Here is a 16413-nt window from a genome sequence, read left to right on the forward strand (position 1 = left end):
CGATTTGCTCAAGACATATGAAATGTGTAAAACAATGTACATTACTGCATTCTGCTATCGAAATTCGACTTACAGAGATATGAAACTTGTCATATGAAGATTATAGGAGCACCAAGTTACATAAGATATGCATAATTACACACATTTAAGGTTTGTTCATCCAAATAAACGTCATAAACGAAGTGAATATAACCTGTCTGGTAAACAGGAGTATAGGAGATACATATGACATGCTTATATTCTAAGTTTAATATTCAAAGTTTGTGTATGTGTGTGCGTCGGAATGTTGGCTTTCCGTTATCTCTCTAGCAGAGGAGCTTGATGAGCCTCTGAAACATTGGTGGTCAAACTTTATGACCTGCTCCGTGAGATCGGGTTACGGGATGCAATTCCACTGGGAGAAACATTCTTCAAAAATACATTTCAGAGCTAAACACTAGAAAATCATAATTATATGATCAAACAAATTAATAAAACATGCATACAGGAAGGCCAAATACAAATCTGCGTTACATACATTAAAAATTATATTTCTATCCTGAATAACACACAAAGGATGTCTGTGTGTGTGTGTGTGTGTGTGTGTGTGTGTGTGTGTGTGTGTGTGTGTGTATGTCACATAGAAAGTTTCGTTATCTCTTTGGTGCAGAGAGGAATGTTAGTTTCAGGTTCTGGAGTGTCTCTGAGGTGCAATTAGTGTCGTAAAAGTCCATTTGCTCCAGTCTCTCTGGAGCCGGCGTATGATTTGTAATTGTGGGGGTCAGGAGCTTACAAGCTTTAGTAAGCTTAGCAAAGAACGTTTTGGGAAGGAATGTGCTTAGAAAACACAGAGAGTCTGAATTTGTTAATTCAGGCCAAACGAATGAATGATTCAAATAGCCCAGTCGCTACATAATTCATGTTCGTGTGATAATGTTTTCGTTCGTTTGTTTCTGTTGTATATACATGTATTCCGTGTGTAACTGTAGTTCGATGTATTATTAGTTCAATAATTAAAATCCAATATATCCTCGATTGATTCTGTCTGTCTGCTCACATTACGGAAAGTCCCTGATTTGTTGATCCTAGCTACAAAGCTTTACGATTTGTTACTTTTCAGTAACCTAAATTTTATAAGGACAGGAGAATAACTTCCATGGCCAGAAACTAATTTTCCTGGAATTATAAGAAGTGATAACTTTATTGAGAAGTTGATAAGTTAATCTTACGGCCGTTTGCTGGACAAACAGATTGTTCGATAACTAAATTAATTCCATTAAAGGTTATCTCACACAATCGATCTGTAATAAGACTATTGATATATTAATGATGAACCATAACCCGTTGTGGTAATCATTCATATATACAATCGATCTATTTTCAGCTTCGATAATTTTATGTAACTGTAATATGCGATATATATTAATCATATTCCTGATTGATTATTAAAATTCCCTATATATAATTTGAGCTAATGTTAATGCAGTATTAATGCGGTTACATAACGAATCACTTATTGTAAAAATAATATCAAGTATAAGTTAGACGAATCCGACATATAATGAGGGCTGTGTTAACAGTAAAACGTCCGTCATTTAACGAATTTTAAAAACACGGATGGATAATACAAAATGCTTTTTGACATTTTGACAGAAAAAACAAAACAAGCAAGAACAAAATTTAAACAGCCCGTCAATTTTCATTTTACAATCATCTTCTCTCTCTGTGTGTGCGCGTCCGTGTTTGTGAGAGAGCGCTCTCAGCACTGATACAACGGTACTTTTTAATCTATAAGTAACGAACGCGCTAGTTTTCATACAAAATAAATATGTAACATAATTGGGTACTTTAGTTATTATTAACACAATAACGTAACACATGAAGGCTACGTTTCTCAACACTGAGAATGAATAAATAAACGCCTGTTTCTCCAGACTCACGCTTATCGGTAGCCTTATCCACAAATCACACGTGCTGTTACTTTTGGGAAAAATCTAATTCGAAGGGGTATCAAATATCAAGCAATGTATTCGAATATCTACGAGTCAAATAACGATCAGTAAAAAATGCGTCATGAAGAGGAAAAAAACATAGGCTAAGTCGCACTGGACTATAAGTCGCATTTATTTAGACATTTATTTCACACACACACACAAAAAAAACAATGTTACGGACGTGAGCGCTCTGAAAGCGGCACTAAAAGACTGCTTTAAAACTTTCACAGAGACCTCAAACAGAAAGCACAAAGCCTGTCTTTAAATTTAATTTCGTTTTGTATTAATTGTATCTTCATTTTGATCAATGTTTCATCAACCAATTGTCTGGATTTAATAAATAAGAAGTAAATATAGTAGAAAATATTTAATCACGACACGGAGGCGCTGGCGCATGAACCTGGAGCTTGTCTCATAAATGAACCGAAACTCAGCGTATAAGGTAGCCTACTTGCCTCACAGACCTGAGACATATATAGAAAGCTTGAAATGTGTACTTTTAAATAGAACAATTTCTCTGCTTATGTCATCCGTATGAAATGTGAATTTCTCGCGTTCACTACTGCGAAGATCGCGAGTCAGCATCGTCAACTTCATCTTCAACTTCACACGTCAAATACACAGGAATGACTATCGGCCTGTTCACATCGGCCCTATTTTGACATCGGAACGATACCGATGAGTAAAAAAATGACCATATCGGCCGATATTATATCGGCGGCCGATATATCGTGCACCACTAATATATATATATATATATATATATATATATATATATATATATATATATATATATATATATATATATATATATATATATATATATATATATGCGGTAGCCTAGTGCATCCCAAATGTTTCAAAATTAACATTTTAATATAACATTATAGTCATTATGCCGTTTAGAAAAATGTTTTTTGAGGAGGTGGGGTAGTGCACTATAGGCCCCTGTGGCACGGCCTAAGCTTTTGTCCTTAACCCTCTGGGGACCACAAACGCGCCCGCGTGTTTTGCTCGTTTTTTTTTTTTAGCAATGAAAATAAACACTAAATGCTCTGTTAATTTTGATCTTTCATTTTCGTGTAATACATCAATCGATCCTGTTCAGTTTCTATTTTTTTTCTGTATACTCACAATAAAAATAAAGTGTTTTGCTTTTTGACAAATAAAGAAAAATTAACATGATGCGATTTCTGCCTTCTCTCTGTCAGTAAACTCCCATTTGAAACGCGTTCGAAAATGATCTATAACTCCGCGAAAATTCAGTCAAACAGGCAAACAGACCCACGGGCATAAAGCTTGAGATCGCATCTTTTAAATGAAGTCATTTATATAAAAAACAAATATTCTCAGCTTCTGTAATCTGTATAAAAAGAGAGCGACTCCTGTCGAGCTCATTAGGAGCTCATTCACAGTAATGTGACCACTCCCCGGAGAGCGCGTGCTATTCAAACGCAAATTCTGAGAACTATTTCAGAGCTGTGAAACGCCCACATCAGCTGTAAACAAAGCGCGTCGCGACTCCTCGCGAGTGAGACATTATAGCCTACCTTATGGAGAAAAGGTTCCTCAGAACAGTGCTGATGAGGAGCAATATCTCCTGAAATGAGGAGCAGATTCCGCTGAGGAGTGAGGTAGGCTGTTTTCTTTTCTCACGTGTGGAATAACGTTATGGAATAACGTAGTGTAGGCCTATGTAAACCGCAAAAAGATGAATCGCATTTCTATAATATGACTCGCCTTTCTGTGAGATGAATGAAGGGGACATATTTGTAAAGACTGTTTAGCCTAAATATGAATCGCGCGTCTGTGTGTGAAAGAATAAACTGCTTTGCTATAGCCTACTGAGATGAGTAAAAATCGACTGGAATATGTTGAAATAAAATGTATTTGTATAAGCAACGTATTAAACTGCAAAAAAAAAAATACTATTTTTGTCAAAAATAAATTCATAGACTAAGATGTTAGATGTTCCAATGTTGGCTATATTCAAACTAATGAATACATATGATAAAATGTAGGCCTATAATCTTTTTTTTTTTTTTTTTTTTTACAAAGAAAGAGTACACTTGAAATATTGTTGAAATTGTAATTATTGTTGTAACTGTAACATTTTTAATAAAATAGCAAAACATATTTACAAGAGAGATGTAAGCGAAATCTTAAATGGTCAATATAAGTCTTCTTCTAAATACATCTTTTGTCCTTGCATTGTGGCTCAGTCAGTTTCACACCTGAGTGAATGGCTCATCATTATGCAGAGTGGGTGGGACATTCATAATCTAAGGTGTAAACTACTCCTCCCCCTCGCATATTGGCTTTCCAAGCAAAACCTGTTTTACACCATTTAAATCAATGTATTTTTTTTTGTGAACGATAAAGCAAGACTATTTTTACATCATTTTGAAGCTAGAACTCAAAGGGACAACATCCATTAGTCAAAAGTCTTGTGGACACATATTTAATATGTGTTTTGTGGTCTTAATTCAGCAACTTTCATTTTAATTTTTTTCAATAACCACGCATAAACATTATTCTCTTAAAAATACAAACATCTACATACACGTTGCTCGCATATTATGGTAGCCCTGTTTGTGCTATATAGAGTGAATTTACACCTTTGCCATTAACATGTTTATAAATAACTGAAAAAAGCACAAATGTCAAGGCATGTCAGAACATCTCAAGGACCCCAGAAACAGCTTGGTCCCCAGAGGGTTAATGGCATTTTTTTCCTTTCATTACTTTTTCTTTTATACTTTAAGTAGTTTTGAAACCAGTACTTTTAAACTTTTACTTGAGTAAAAAGCTTGAGTTGATACTTCAACTTCTACAGAAGTATAGTATATATACTTCTACATGAGTAATGAATGTGAATACTTTTGACACCTCTGACAATGAACAACTAAATATATGAGTCAGATACACCAAAGCAAACAGATTTTTGTCCTGTCTGAACAAAGGTTGCACATATTGGGGAAAATAACGATGTATGTGTGTTCACATCCATACACTTACCACATAGCGTGCATGTATGTAGGTGGCAACCTGGGGCTGCTGACTGGTGTACAATTATATGACCTCATAATTCTCTCAGCCAAAAGGAAATTACGAAATAGACTGGCCACCAAAAGATCCTGACGAAATAATTTCTGAAAGAGATCTATAGAGAAAGAGAGAGAAAGATTTTTTGTTAAATGCTTTATGTTTTATGTGATAACAGGTAACTTGATGAGATCCAATGATTATGATGTGTGTGCATGGCAGATTAAAGCCTGGGGATTTTCATTATGCAACTTTGATGCACAAAAACTAATTAAAGAGGTTAGGATATACCCACAGAATCAGGCTTGGTTCCTCCTCAGTAAAGAGACAGAAGCAAATCTTCAAAGCTTGTGTTCTGTGCTTCTAGTGTTTGAGAATTTATATATCTATCTTGTCCTTTAATGAGGAATACTGTACAAACTGCCAGCAAACATTTACAGAGCTTGTGAATGCACAAACAAGCATCATTATACTTCCTTATACAACAGTTAGTTTTGGTCCTGTAATGTGACTGGCCAAGCAAGCACTGTTAAAAGTGATGATATTCAGTATAACAGCAGCAGGATGCTTTCACCATTTTTCTCACTTCTACTGTCTGTGTTTACTGCTGGCAGTCTGTGAGTAGCTCTGGGACATGCAACGGCTGAACTTGCTTTGGCTTCTGGAACTATTTTGTATGAAGAAGCAAATATAAACTTAGAAAATGAACTTGCCTAATTGTGTCTACACTAGGACTGAGCAATACATGGAAGATAAGTGACATTATCACAATTTCTTTGCTGACAATATAAAATTAAGAATATTATGAATATCGCGATTGCATAACATGTTAAAAGTTCATCTTATAAGTAAGCAAATTTCAGGACTTTCAAGGACTTTAAGCACTAGGCTACTTTTTTTTTTTTTCAAGGACTAGGCCTACAATCAGAGATCTCATTTATCAAACAATATCTTTCTTTATTATCTTTTAAATTCTAAAAAAGGTAAACATATAAATAAAAATAAACTAATAAAACAAAATGGTAAAGTGCAGCACATGCAATGACAGTGGTAACTTTAACCATTGAAAGACTTCTATGACAAAGATATCGCTTTATTGAAACTGATTTTTTTTTTCTTCCATTAATATATGATTGACTTGAATAAAAGCTGTTTCATATACTTGGATATTTATATGAGCAATATCACGCTCATAGCCATGCAAAATGCCTCTATATCTATATCAGACGGACTGCAGCGTTAATTTTGTGTGAAAAGATTGTTTTATCAATAAAATAACAAATAAATTTCCCATATTGTCTTTCAATAATTCAAGCACTTTTCACTGAGCTCAGTCAGTGAGAAAATGATTTTATATAGATACATTTAAGTAAATAAGATTCATTTTGTGTTAGTTTAATAAAAACTTACAAGCAGTCATTGTCTACATTTTTTTTTTAACTAGAGGTGATTTTGCAGTAAACAACATACAGTATATGTAATTTGTAACAATATCTGTCTTATCCAGATCATGTCTTTTTCATGGGGTTAAAAAAAAAAAAACGCTTTTGCAAAAACATTGAGATACAGTACAGGTCAAAAGTTTGGAAACATTACTATTTTTAATGTTTTTGAAAGAAGTTTCTTCTGCTCATCAAGCCTGCATTTATTTGATAAAAAATACAGAAAAAAAATAAAAAAGTAATATTGTGATATATTATTACAATTTAAAATAATTGGTTTTCAATTTATTATACTTTAAATTATAATTTATTTCTGTGATGCAAAGCTGAATTTTCAGGATCATTACTCCAGTCTATCAACATGATCCTTTAGAAATCATTCTAATATGATGATTCATTATCAAAGTTGGAAACAGTTCTGCTGCTTAATATTTTTTCATAACCTGTGATACTTTTTTAGGATACTTTGATGAATAAAAAGTAAAAAATTAAATAAAATAAAAGTAGCAGCAATTTAAAAAAAAATAGAAATCTTTTGTAACAACAATATACACTACTGGTCAGTAATTTGGGGTCAGTAATTTTTTTTCTTTCTTTTTTTGAAATAAATCAATACTTTTATTCAGCAAGGATGTGTTAAATTGATAAAAAGTGATAGTAAAGAATATTTATATTATTAGAAAATATTTGTTTTATTTTGAATAAATGCAGTTCTTTTTAACATTTTATTCATCAAATATATTAGGCAGCAGAACTGTTTCCAACACTCATAATAAATCAGAATATTAGAATGATTTCTAAAGGATCATGTGATAGACTGGATGTCACATGTGACACTGAAGACTGGAGTAATGATGCTGAAAATTCAGCTTTGCATCACAGGAATAAATTATTTTTTAAAGTATATTCAAATAGAAAACTATTATTTGAAGTTGTAATAATATTTCACAATATTACTGTATTTTTTCTGTATTTTTGATCAAATAAATGCAGCCTTTATAAGCATTAGAGACTTCTTTCAAAAATATAAAAAAACGTAATGTTTCCAAACTTTTGACCTGTACTGTATATATTGAATATTACAAAATACAGGAAAAAAAAATCAAGAGCTATATCACCAAGCCTTAATCTAAAATTGTTAGTTTTTTTTTATCTCTTGAACTGTTAAAATCAGTATCAACATGTGATATTGCATAGTTATGGATTTTCATAGAGGGCAGCAATCTATATGTTTTCACACTCAATCTTTTGAAGATGTTTTATTATAATCTATAATCTTTATTATAATCTTTAAATGTTATTGGTTTTGTAGCAAAAAGGATATTAGTGGGGTAAGTGGGATCGGAAAATGACTTAAAATCTTTTAAAATTTAAAATTTAACCAGAGTCATCCACATACTGTAAATGCCACCACACTATGTGCATATTTACGTCACGTCACCATGTTAAGTGCATATGCAACATCTCCGCCATTTTTTGTTATTTTGTGGAACAAAGTTAACAGGCAAATCTGGGTTCTGACTGAGCCAAGTCATTTAACAGACATTGAATGATCAAAATGAATTTGTCACCCTTGTGGGAGGCCCTGAAAGGTCTTTGTTGTTGATTGACATGAAACTAAATCTTCAGAGATTGTTGAATAGTTGGATTTTTATCAGAACAAACCTCTCGGCAAGACGTTCCATGCAATTGTGTCAGTAATAGCTGTGAAAATCCAGTTCAGCTCTCCTAATGGTGTCCTTCTGTCATTCAGTCTGCCGGGGATCCTGAGAGAAATTAATAAGCACATACATGAAACCCAAAAAATCATATCAGCATTTCAAAATAAACTGAGATGTGATTAGATGTGAAGTGCTGTAAGTTTCAAACTTGTTGGTTCTCATTAGAGAGAAAGTATAAATATAAAAGCACAGTAAACTTGCTTGTTTTTGAACTGATTCGAACAAACACAGAGCTGACTTGAGCTGAATAATGACACCTTTGTCTGTTGTAGAGCTGCTTTATAGTTGAATTAAGTACATTTTCATAATTGATGAACTTTGTAACATTGACACGGTAATTGAACTAAACACTGTCTACTGTAAAGCAGGTTTACAGGTGAAATTAAATTTGTTTCATAATTACTTCACACAACTTTATGAATGAACTCCGTGACATTATTCTAAAGTTTTCTCTTCACCAAATCGCTCAACTCTGTCAACACAACTCGCTACGCACAGTGCACAGTCTCTGCTTTGTATCTTCATTCAGATGGCGTGAAGAACTCGACCACAGCATAGGCAAACCCGGCATTGTGATATTCATCACGGCGCAGAATAATATCCAGTATGTCCGTAAAAATGTGTTTTGAATTTGATGTGAGTAGATTAAAACAATGGCCGGTAACACGCATGCTGTATGCCTTTATGAGTGTGGTTTAACAATACTTGTTAGCAAATAATCAGAATAATGAAAATTGCATGTAAACTGGAATGAAGAGTTCTGCTCATGTCATGTAAACATCTTACTGCAATTAAGATCTTACTCTGATTATTATTCAGGATTTGAAAGAATGACTAGCTGTGTTACAACTGTGATCAGTTTGGATTTTTGTACTAAGAGTTTTGAAAATGTACACCTTGCTTGTGAAAAAAAACAACAACTGTATATTAGTTGATATGACAAGACTATATCATGTTTTTGCAATGTGCCAATAATCAATATTAAGAATCTATTGTTGCTATGAATCCCTACAGTAAAGGTGGACTGAGGTGAGATGGTGCATAGTAACAGAGCCGCATAGGACTCAGCTTCCAAAAATGCTGTTGCTAAGCAACCATGACATCCTTTCTACTGTAAATTCTAACACATTCTAAAAAACAACGAAAAACTGTTTCCCTTAAACCACAAAATACACACTGATCATTAACAATTCGATTGATAACAGAAATAAATGCATTAACTGCCAACTCTATTAAAAACTTTCCTATCAAACTTTCCCCTCTACTGTATCCAAATCCAAGTCTTGCAGCTTGTGAAGGTCTAGCAGAGGACTTGACATGCCCTTCAAGACCCAGAGTAATCCTAATTTTCAGAACAGGATCATTTGTATCAGGAACCTCAAAGCCTTTTCTAAAGGTCATAAGTAGTGTGATTGGCGAATTGACCTGTGCCCCAGCAAAAGGGCTACTGCTGCAACATCACTTAAGTCAGGGCCAGCCACACTGACAATTTGCCTCAGCTTCACAGTTCTAGAGGCAAACAACTTCTGAGTGAGGCCAGGCATTTGTTATATCTATCTTGACAAGGGGCTCCTCCAAAAGCCAAAATAAGGAGTCTGAATTGTCCATTATCTCAAAAGTGAAGAGTCCCCATATTTTAAATGGTCCACAATAAAATAAAAAAAATCATGTAATCCAAAAAGAGACTAGTCTAAAGACTAGACAAGTCCAAGCCCCTCCACCCTTTGTATAATGACCTTGGTCACGTTCCTCCACACCAAATCAGCAGGTCGTGTTAAAAATCTTTGAATGAATTGTAGACGAAATGTTGCCATTCTGCTTGGCAAATGCACTAAGCCTTGTCCACCCTCATCCTTAGGTAGAAACAATACACTTTGTGGAATCGATCAGCAAGTTCACTGGTCTCCAGGTCTTTATATCTTGTAATAATCGCTCTTCTGCAGCTTAAAGGCAACAACCCCTCAGAAAGGCTCTCATTGAGAACAGCCAACAGGTCATTGCCCAAAACTGCCCAAAACACTCTGTAAAGTCCATCTATGCCAGGGGCTTTACCCCCCTCCATCTCTTTCAGAACAATGAGCAGCTCCTGCTCACACACTGGCCTCTTCAGCTCCGCTTTTGAGCTCTCTGAAGCAATGGGTAGACCTTCGTAGAAGTGAGCAGACAAATTATCATCACTGTTGTACAGTCCAGCATAGAACCGTACTGCTCTCTTTCTTTTTTTCGAAAGGGTAGCTCCTGCCATCTTCAGAGCATAACCACTGCTCCTTGTGCCCTAATTCTTAATAGATCTATGAGAATAGATTTTTGGGATTTAAGAGTCTCCATCTTTGGTAACATCACCCAAATCCTGTAATCAACTTTTTCAGTTTCACTGGCTGCCATATGAGAGAGAGAGAGAGAGAGAGAGAGAGAGAGAGAGAGAGAGAGAGAGAGAGAGAGAGAGAGAGAGAGAGAGAGAGAGAGAGAGAGAGAGAGAGAGAGAGAGAGAAAATGATGAATCAAAAAACAATTTCCTACTTTCAGTCTGTGACAATAAGAAAACGGATATTCTGGGAGGACAAAAGTCATTGCTCAACGATTTCAATTCTCACCTTAAGGGGTGAAGGTGATCTTGGTTTTCATCTCAGCAGCGAAATCTGATGGGGTACAACACCATGCTGTGTTTCTCTATTTTACACAAACATAAAAAAAAAAAAAAAACATGTTTCCTCTCCCTCTGTATTTTCTTTTTGCTAGGGAGAGGTGGAGCTTAGCCTGCCTTTTATCTAGCTATCAGTGCAGACCAGTGTTGCCAACTTCACAACTTTTCAGACATCTTTAGCGACAAATCTAGTGACTTTTTGGACAAACCGTTGCAACTTTTCAAATGTTGCCAGTACTGTCCTGCAAGTGCCAGGTCTCGCTTTCCCGCTGCACTCACACCTCTCTCTGCATCTTCTCTGTTCAGTGAGTGGCTGAGAGTCGGAGCAGCACATTCCATTGACCAAACGGCAGCTGACATAGAAGTGAATGAGCTGTGCATGTGCACGCTGTGTTGCCACGGGTCAATCCCTTATAAGCTTCTACTTTGTTTTAAATTTAAACAATTCAATTTGACAATTTATTCTTGCCATGTACTTATATTACTTACTCACACTGCAGACAATGCAGACACATAAGTGACAACCAGCTGAAAAGATTCCATTATGGACAAATTCATCACACATGCCAAAGTGAGTTGTGGCGACGATGTGTAAGAAAGAATGACATTAGCAATCTTCAGTTTGGCTTTTCAGGTGGCTGGGACAGATGCTGAACCGCTGCCCCAGTGTGTTATGTCCACAGATTTGCTGGCAAATGATAGCATGAAGCCATGCAAGCTGAAGTGCCATTTAGAAACCAAACACCCGACACTCAAAGACAAACCCTTAACATTTTTTTTCAAATTAAAGTTATCTTGCCTTGCACAACAGAAACGCAAAATCAACAAACATATATCAGTGTTTAACAGGTGTCTGGAAGTGTCCTATATTGCTAAATTAAGAAAACCTCACACAATTGCAGAGGCGCTAATCTTACCTGCTGCCAAATATATCTGTGGAGAGAATTTCGCACAACAGAATGGTGATATCCCCCCTTTCTAACAAAACTGTTAGGTGCCGCATATGACATGGGAAGCCACGTTAAGGAGCAATTGCTAGCTAACATCATACAAAGCCAGTACTATGCCCTGCAGCTTGAGACAACTGATTTTGCAGGGCTAGCACATATCTATTTCAGATATACAGTGAGGAAAATAAGTATTTGAACACCCTGCTATTTTGCAAGTTCTCCCACTTGGAAATCATGGAGGGGTCTGAAATTGTCATCGTAGGTGCATGTCCACTGTGAGAGACATAATCAAAAAAAAAAATCCAGAAATCACAATATATGATTTTTTTAACTATTTATTTGTATGATACAGCTGCAAATAAGTATTTGAACACCTGTCTATCAGCTAGAATTCTGACCCTCAAAGACCTGTTAGTCTGCCTTTAAAATGTCCACCTCCACTCCATTTATTATCCTAAATTAGATGCACCTGTTTGAGGTCGTTAGCTGCATAAAGACACCTGTCCACCCCATACAATCAGTAAGAATCCAACTACTAACATGGCCAAGACCAAAGAGCTGTCCAAAGACACTAGAGACAAAATTGTACACCTCCACAAGGCTGGAAAGGGCTACGGGGAAATTGCCAAGCAGCTTGGTGAAAAAAGGTCCACTGTTGGAGCAATCATTAGAAAATGGAAGAAGCTAAACATGACTGTCAATCTCCCTCGGACTGGGGCTCCATGCAAGATCTCACCTCGTGGGGTCTCAATGATCCTAAGAAAGGTGAGAAATCAGCCCAGAACTACACGGGAGGAGCTGGTCAATGACCTGAAAAGATCTGGGACCACCGTTTCCAAGGTTACTGTTGGTAATACACTAAGACGTCATGGTTTGAAATCATGCATGGCACGGAAGGTTCCCCTGCTTAAACCAGCACATGTCAAGGCCCGTCTTAAGTTTGCCAATGACCATTTGGATGATCCAGAGGAGTCATGGGAGAAAGTCATGTGGTCAGATGAGACCAAAATAGAACTTTTTGGTCATAATTCCACTAAACGTGTTTGGAGGAAGAAGAATGATGAGTACCATCCCAAGAACACCATCCCTACTGTGAAGCATGGGGGTGGTAGCATCATGCTTTGGGGGTGTTTTTCTGCACATGGGACAGGGCGACTGCACTGTATTAAGGAGAGGATGACCGGGGCCATGTATTGTGAGATTTTGGGGAACAACCTCCTTCCCTCAGTTAGAGCATTGAAGATGGGTCGAGGCTGGGTCTTCCAACATGACAATGACCCGAAGCACACAGCCAGGATAACAGCCCGTTCTCATCCCAAGGCGTCATATACTGACGCTTTTGAAATTTCTTCAATATCTGACGCACAGGGCACCCTTAGGCGTCAATATGAGACGCAGATAAATATGAGTCTAGGAGGTGCCTCCTAGCGGTCTAACCCTAAACCTACCCCAGACCTAAACCTACCCATAACCGGCGTCTCATATTGACGCTAAAGGGTGCCCTTTGCGTCGGATATTGAAGAAATTTCAAAAGCGTCAGTATATGACACCCTAGGATGAGAATGCGTTGAGGATAACCAAGGAATGGCTCTGTAAGAAGCATATCAAGGTTCTGGCGTGGCCTTGCCAGTCTCCAGACCTAAACCCAATAGAGAATCTTTGGAGGGAGCTCAAACTCCGTGTTTCTCAGCGACAGCCCAGAAACCTGACTGATCTAGAGAAGATCTGTGTGGAGGAGTGGGCCAAAATCCCTCCTGCAGTGTGTGCAAACCTGGTGAAAAACTACAGGAAACGTTTGACCTCTGTAATTGCAAACAAAGGCTACTGTACCAAATATTAACATTGATTTTCTCAGGTGTTCAAATACTTATTTGCAGCTGTATCATACAAATAAATAGTTAAAAAATCATACATTGTGATTTCTGGATATTTTTTTTAGATTATGTCTCTCACAGTGGACATGCACCTACGATGACAATTTCAGACCCCTCCATGATTTCTAAGTGGGAGAACTTGCAAAATAGCAGGGTGTTCAAATACTTATTTTCCTCACTGTATCAAAAATTGTATTGAGGAGAACATTCTTTTCTGTCTGTCTCTTCTAGTGCACACAACTGGAGAGGCATTGTTTGAAGTTTTGGATGACTGCACTGTAAAACTTTACTGTAAATTTACAGCGAATTTCCTACAGAATTGTACTGTATTTCCATAATACAGTATTAGGCTGTATATTTTACAGAACAGCTGTAAATATACAGCACATTTCTGTTTTCAACCCGATAAATTTGTAATACAGTATCATACTGTAAAAGCACTGCATTGTGGGATTGATTTTTTTTGCGCTCAATTCAGTTCAAATGTGACGAGCCGACAGTAGCTACTACAGGCAAACTTGATTTGTCAGCGGGATTCAACTGAACAGAATAATCATTCAAGATAAGCAGTGTCTGCGAATCTGTGAGCAATTTTTAAGCTTTTGTGAGCTTCGGTTCGTGTTTCAAACATTAGTTGCCTGTGACGCAGACGAAAATGGGCGACATTAACGTTAACGTTACATGAAGACGGATGGAAGAATTTGTCATCTGAATAACCTGCGCCTGCTGTGACGATTAGTGGGATTTAGAGTTTGAGAAGATGGAAAATTGTTCAACTGAGTGATACGGTAAGCCAATATATATATATTTTTTTGCGTTCGCATTTCTACATTGTTTTCACAAATGCTTATTTGTTTTGATTTTGCGAACGCGGTTTTCTACCGCGGCCGCGCAAACAATTCACTCTGTTCCACCTGTTTACCAAGTAACGTTAACGTTAACTTCGATATTTCACATAATAGGCAACATATACCATGTTATTTGCATGACCTGCTTTTGATATATATTTTACGTTTCAGGCTTTGTAATCTGATGACGGTCCAGTGCTAATGTAAGTGCTTTTAAGTAGTGTTACAGTTATAGTCTATGGTAAAAAAAAAAAATGCTATCAAGTGCTGTGTCAGTTCTGTGATCGTGCTTTTGAATCGTTGTCAGAATTTTGCTAGCACAAGAAAATCCATGTTCCTAATGCTGTTTTCAAATGTAGTATTCCTGATTGCCATGCCATGGTCCTACAACTAACAATTCAAAGAGAAGTTAGACGGTGTTATCCTTCAAGCAGATAAGTAGATGATATTCAACAAATCTCATTAATCTGTAATATGTTTTATGTTTTGGTTCTGTTGATCATGGTTGTGCTGTCCTTTTTAAAAATTGTTTCAGGAATTTGCAATGCTGATGTCCAGCAATCTACATTTGCCAGAGAGTCCACGCCTTATTTCCTGGTATGTAAACATTAAAGGGGTAGTTTAAACCTAAAATGAAAAGCCATCATTTACTCACTCCACTGCAAAATATGTTTTTTTCTTGTTTCCAGTCCAGATATCTAAAATTCTTACATGAAGAAGCATTTAATTGACAAGTAAAAATTGTCTTGTTTTCTGAAAGAATAAGTCAAAATTTAGTAAGTTTATGCTTAAAACAAGCAAAATAATATGGCAGTGCGTTTTAGTGTTCTAATCAATTTAAATTTTTAGGTGAAAATTTTAATTTATAGGAATAGATAGACAACTACATCGAACCACAGTGGAACCCACAATAGTTATTTTAATTATTAATATTATTTATTAATTCATTTTATTTTATTTTTTTTTCAATTACAGGTCAATCTCTAAGCAACCAGTGCTGGACATTACGTTTGGAAGGTCAAGGTGTGTGTGGAAAGGATCACAGCCTAACTTCATCACTGGCCTGGCAGCGCTGTTTGCCTCCTCCTATAACTTCAGCTTGCAGTACAGGAAGAGGCAGCACCTTGAGTTTGTTCAGAGGTTAGTCATTAGCATATTTGCCATTCATATAAATATTAGACTGAATTGTGACTTGTCTTGACAGTATTTATTAAGCTGACTACTGGTATGAACAATATGGCCCTGGTTTCCATACAGGGCTTAGCTTAAGACAGGTCTAGGCCTTAATAAAATTAGGGTATTTAAGCAGCTTTTATAAAAATGTAAAAAAAAAAAAAAAAAAAAAACATTACTGGTGTGCATCTTGAGACAAAACAGTGGCAGTCACATATTTAAGATATGTCAGTGCAAGTTGTTTTCAGTTGAAGGATTAGTGAAAATTCTGTCATTAATTACTCACCCTCATGTTGTTCCAAACCTGTAAGACCTTCGTTCATCTTCAGAACACAAATGAAGATATTTTTGATGAAATCTGAGAGGTTTCTGAACCAGCCATAGACAGAAACGTCTTTGCAACTTTCAAGGCCCAGAAAGGTAGTAAAAACATTGTTTAAATAATCCATGTAACTACAGTGGTGCAACCTTAATATTATGAAGCGATGAGAATACCTTTTGTGCACAAAAAAATAAAACAATAACGACATTATTCAACAATCTCTACTCTTTCACATCATTCTCCTACGCTGTTGACGTAGTGTAAACAGTGTCAAGTCACCTTCATTTATATATCGCTTTTAACAATATAGATTGTTTCAAAGCAGCTTTACAGTGATAATAGGAAATTACAGTAACATAGATTGTTTTGGCTTTACAGCTGCTCTAGAATAAAGTTATTAGATCGACTATTTTTGACTGTC

The 16413-nt window shown here is 36.2% G+C and overlaps 1 protein-coding gene and 1 long non-coding RNA gene across 6 annotated transcripts in view; one reads left to right on the plus strand and one right to left on the minus strand.

The window, feature by feature from the left end:
• The window catches only part of rptor (regulatory associated protein of MTOR, complex 1), a 339338-nt gene that overhangs the window by 174958 nt on the left and 147967 nt on the right, over positions 1 to 16413 (minus strand). For all 5 annotated transcript variants that reach the window (XM_084128075.1, XM_084128073.1, XM_084128074.1 and 2 more), the window contains 2 exons: positions 8126 to 8226; positions 4992 to 5136 (listed from right to left, as the gene is read on the minus strand). In XM_084128075.1, the coding sequence (XP_083984201.1) occupies positions 4992 to 5136; positions 8126 to 8226 (246 nt within the window). The remainder of the gene's footprint in view (positions 1 to 4991; positions 5137 to 8125; positions 8227 to 16413) is intronic.
• On the plus strand, positions 14325 to 14989 carry LOC311091925. The gene is made up of 3 exons (XR_014608183.1): positions 14325 to 14437; positions 14669 to 14700; positions 14857 to 14989. It is a non-coding gene; the product is annotated as an uncharacterized lncRNA (long non-coding RNA).

This window comes from Abramis brama (genome assembly GCF_963993115.1).
Source record: "Abramis brama genome assembly, chromosome: 11".
NCBI classification, from domain to species: domain Eukaryota; kingdom Metazoa; phylum Chordata; class Actinopteri; order Cypriniformes; family Leuciscidae; genus Abramis; species Abramis brama.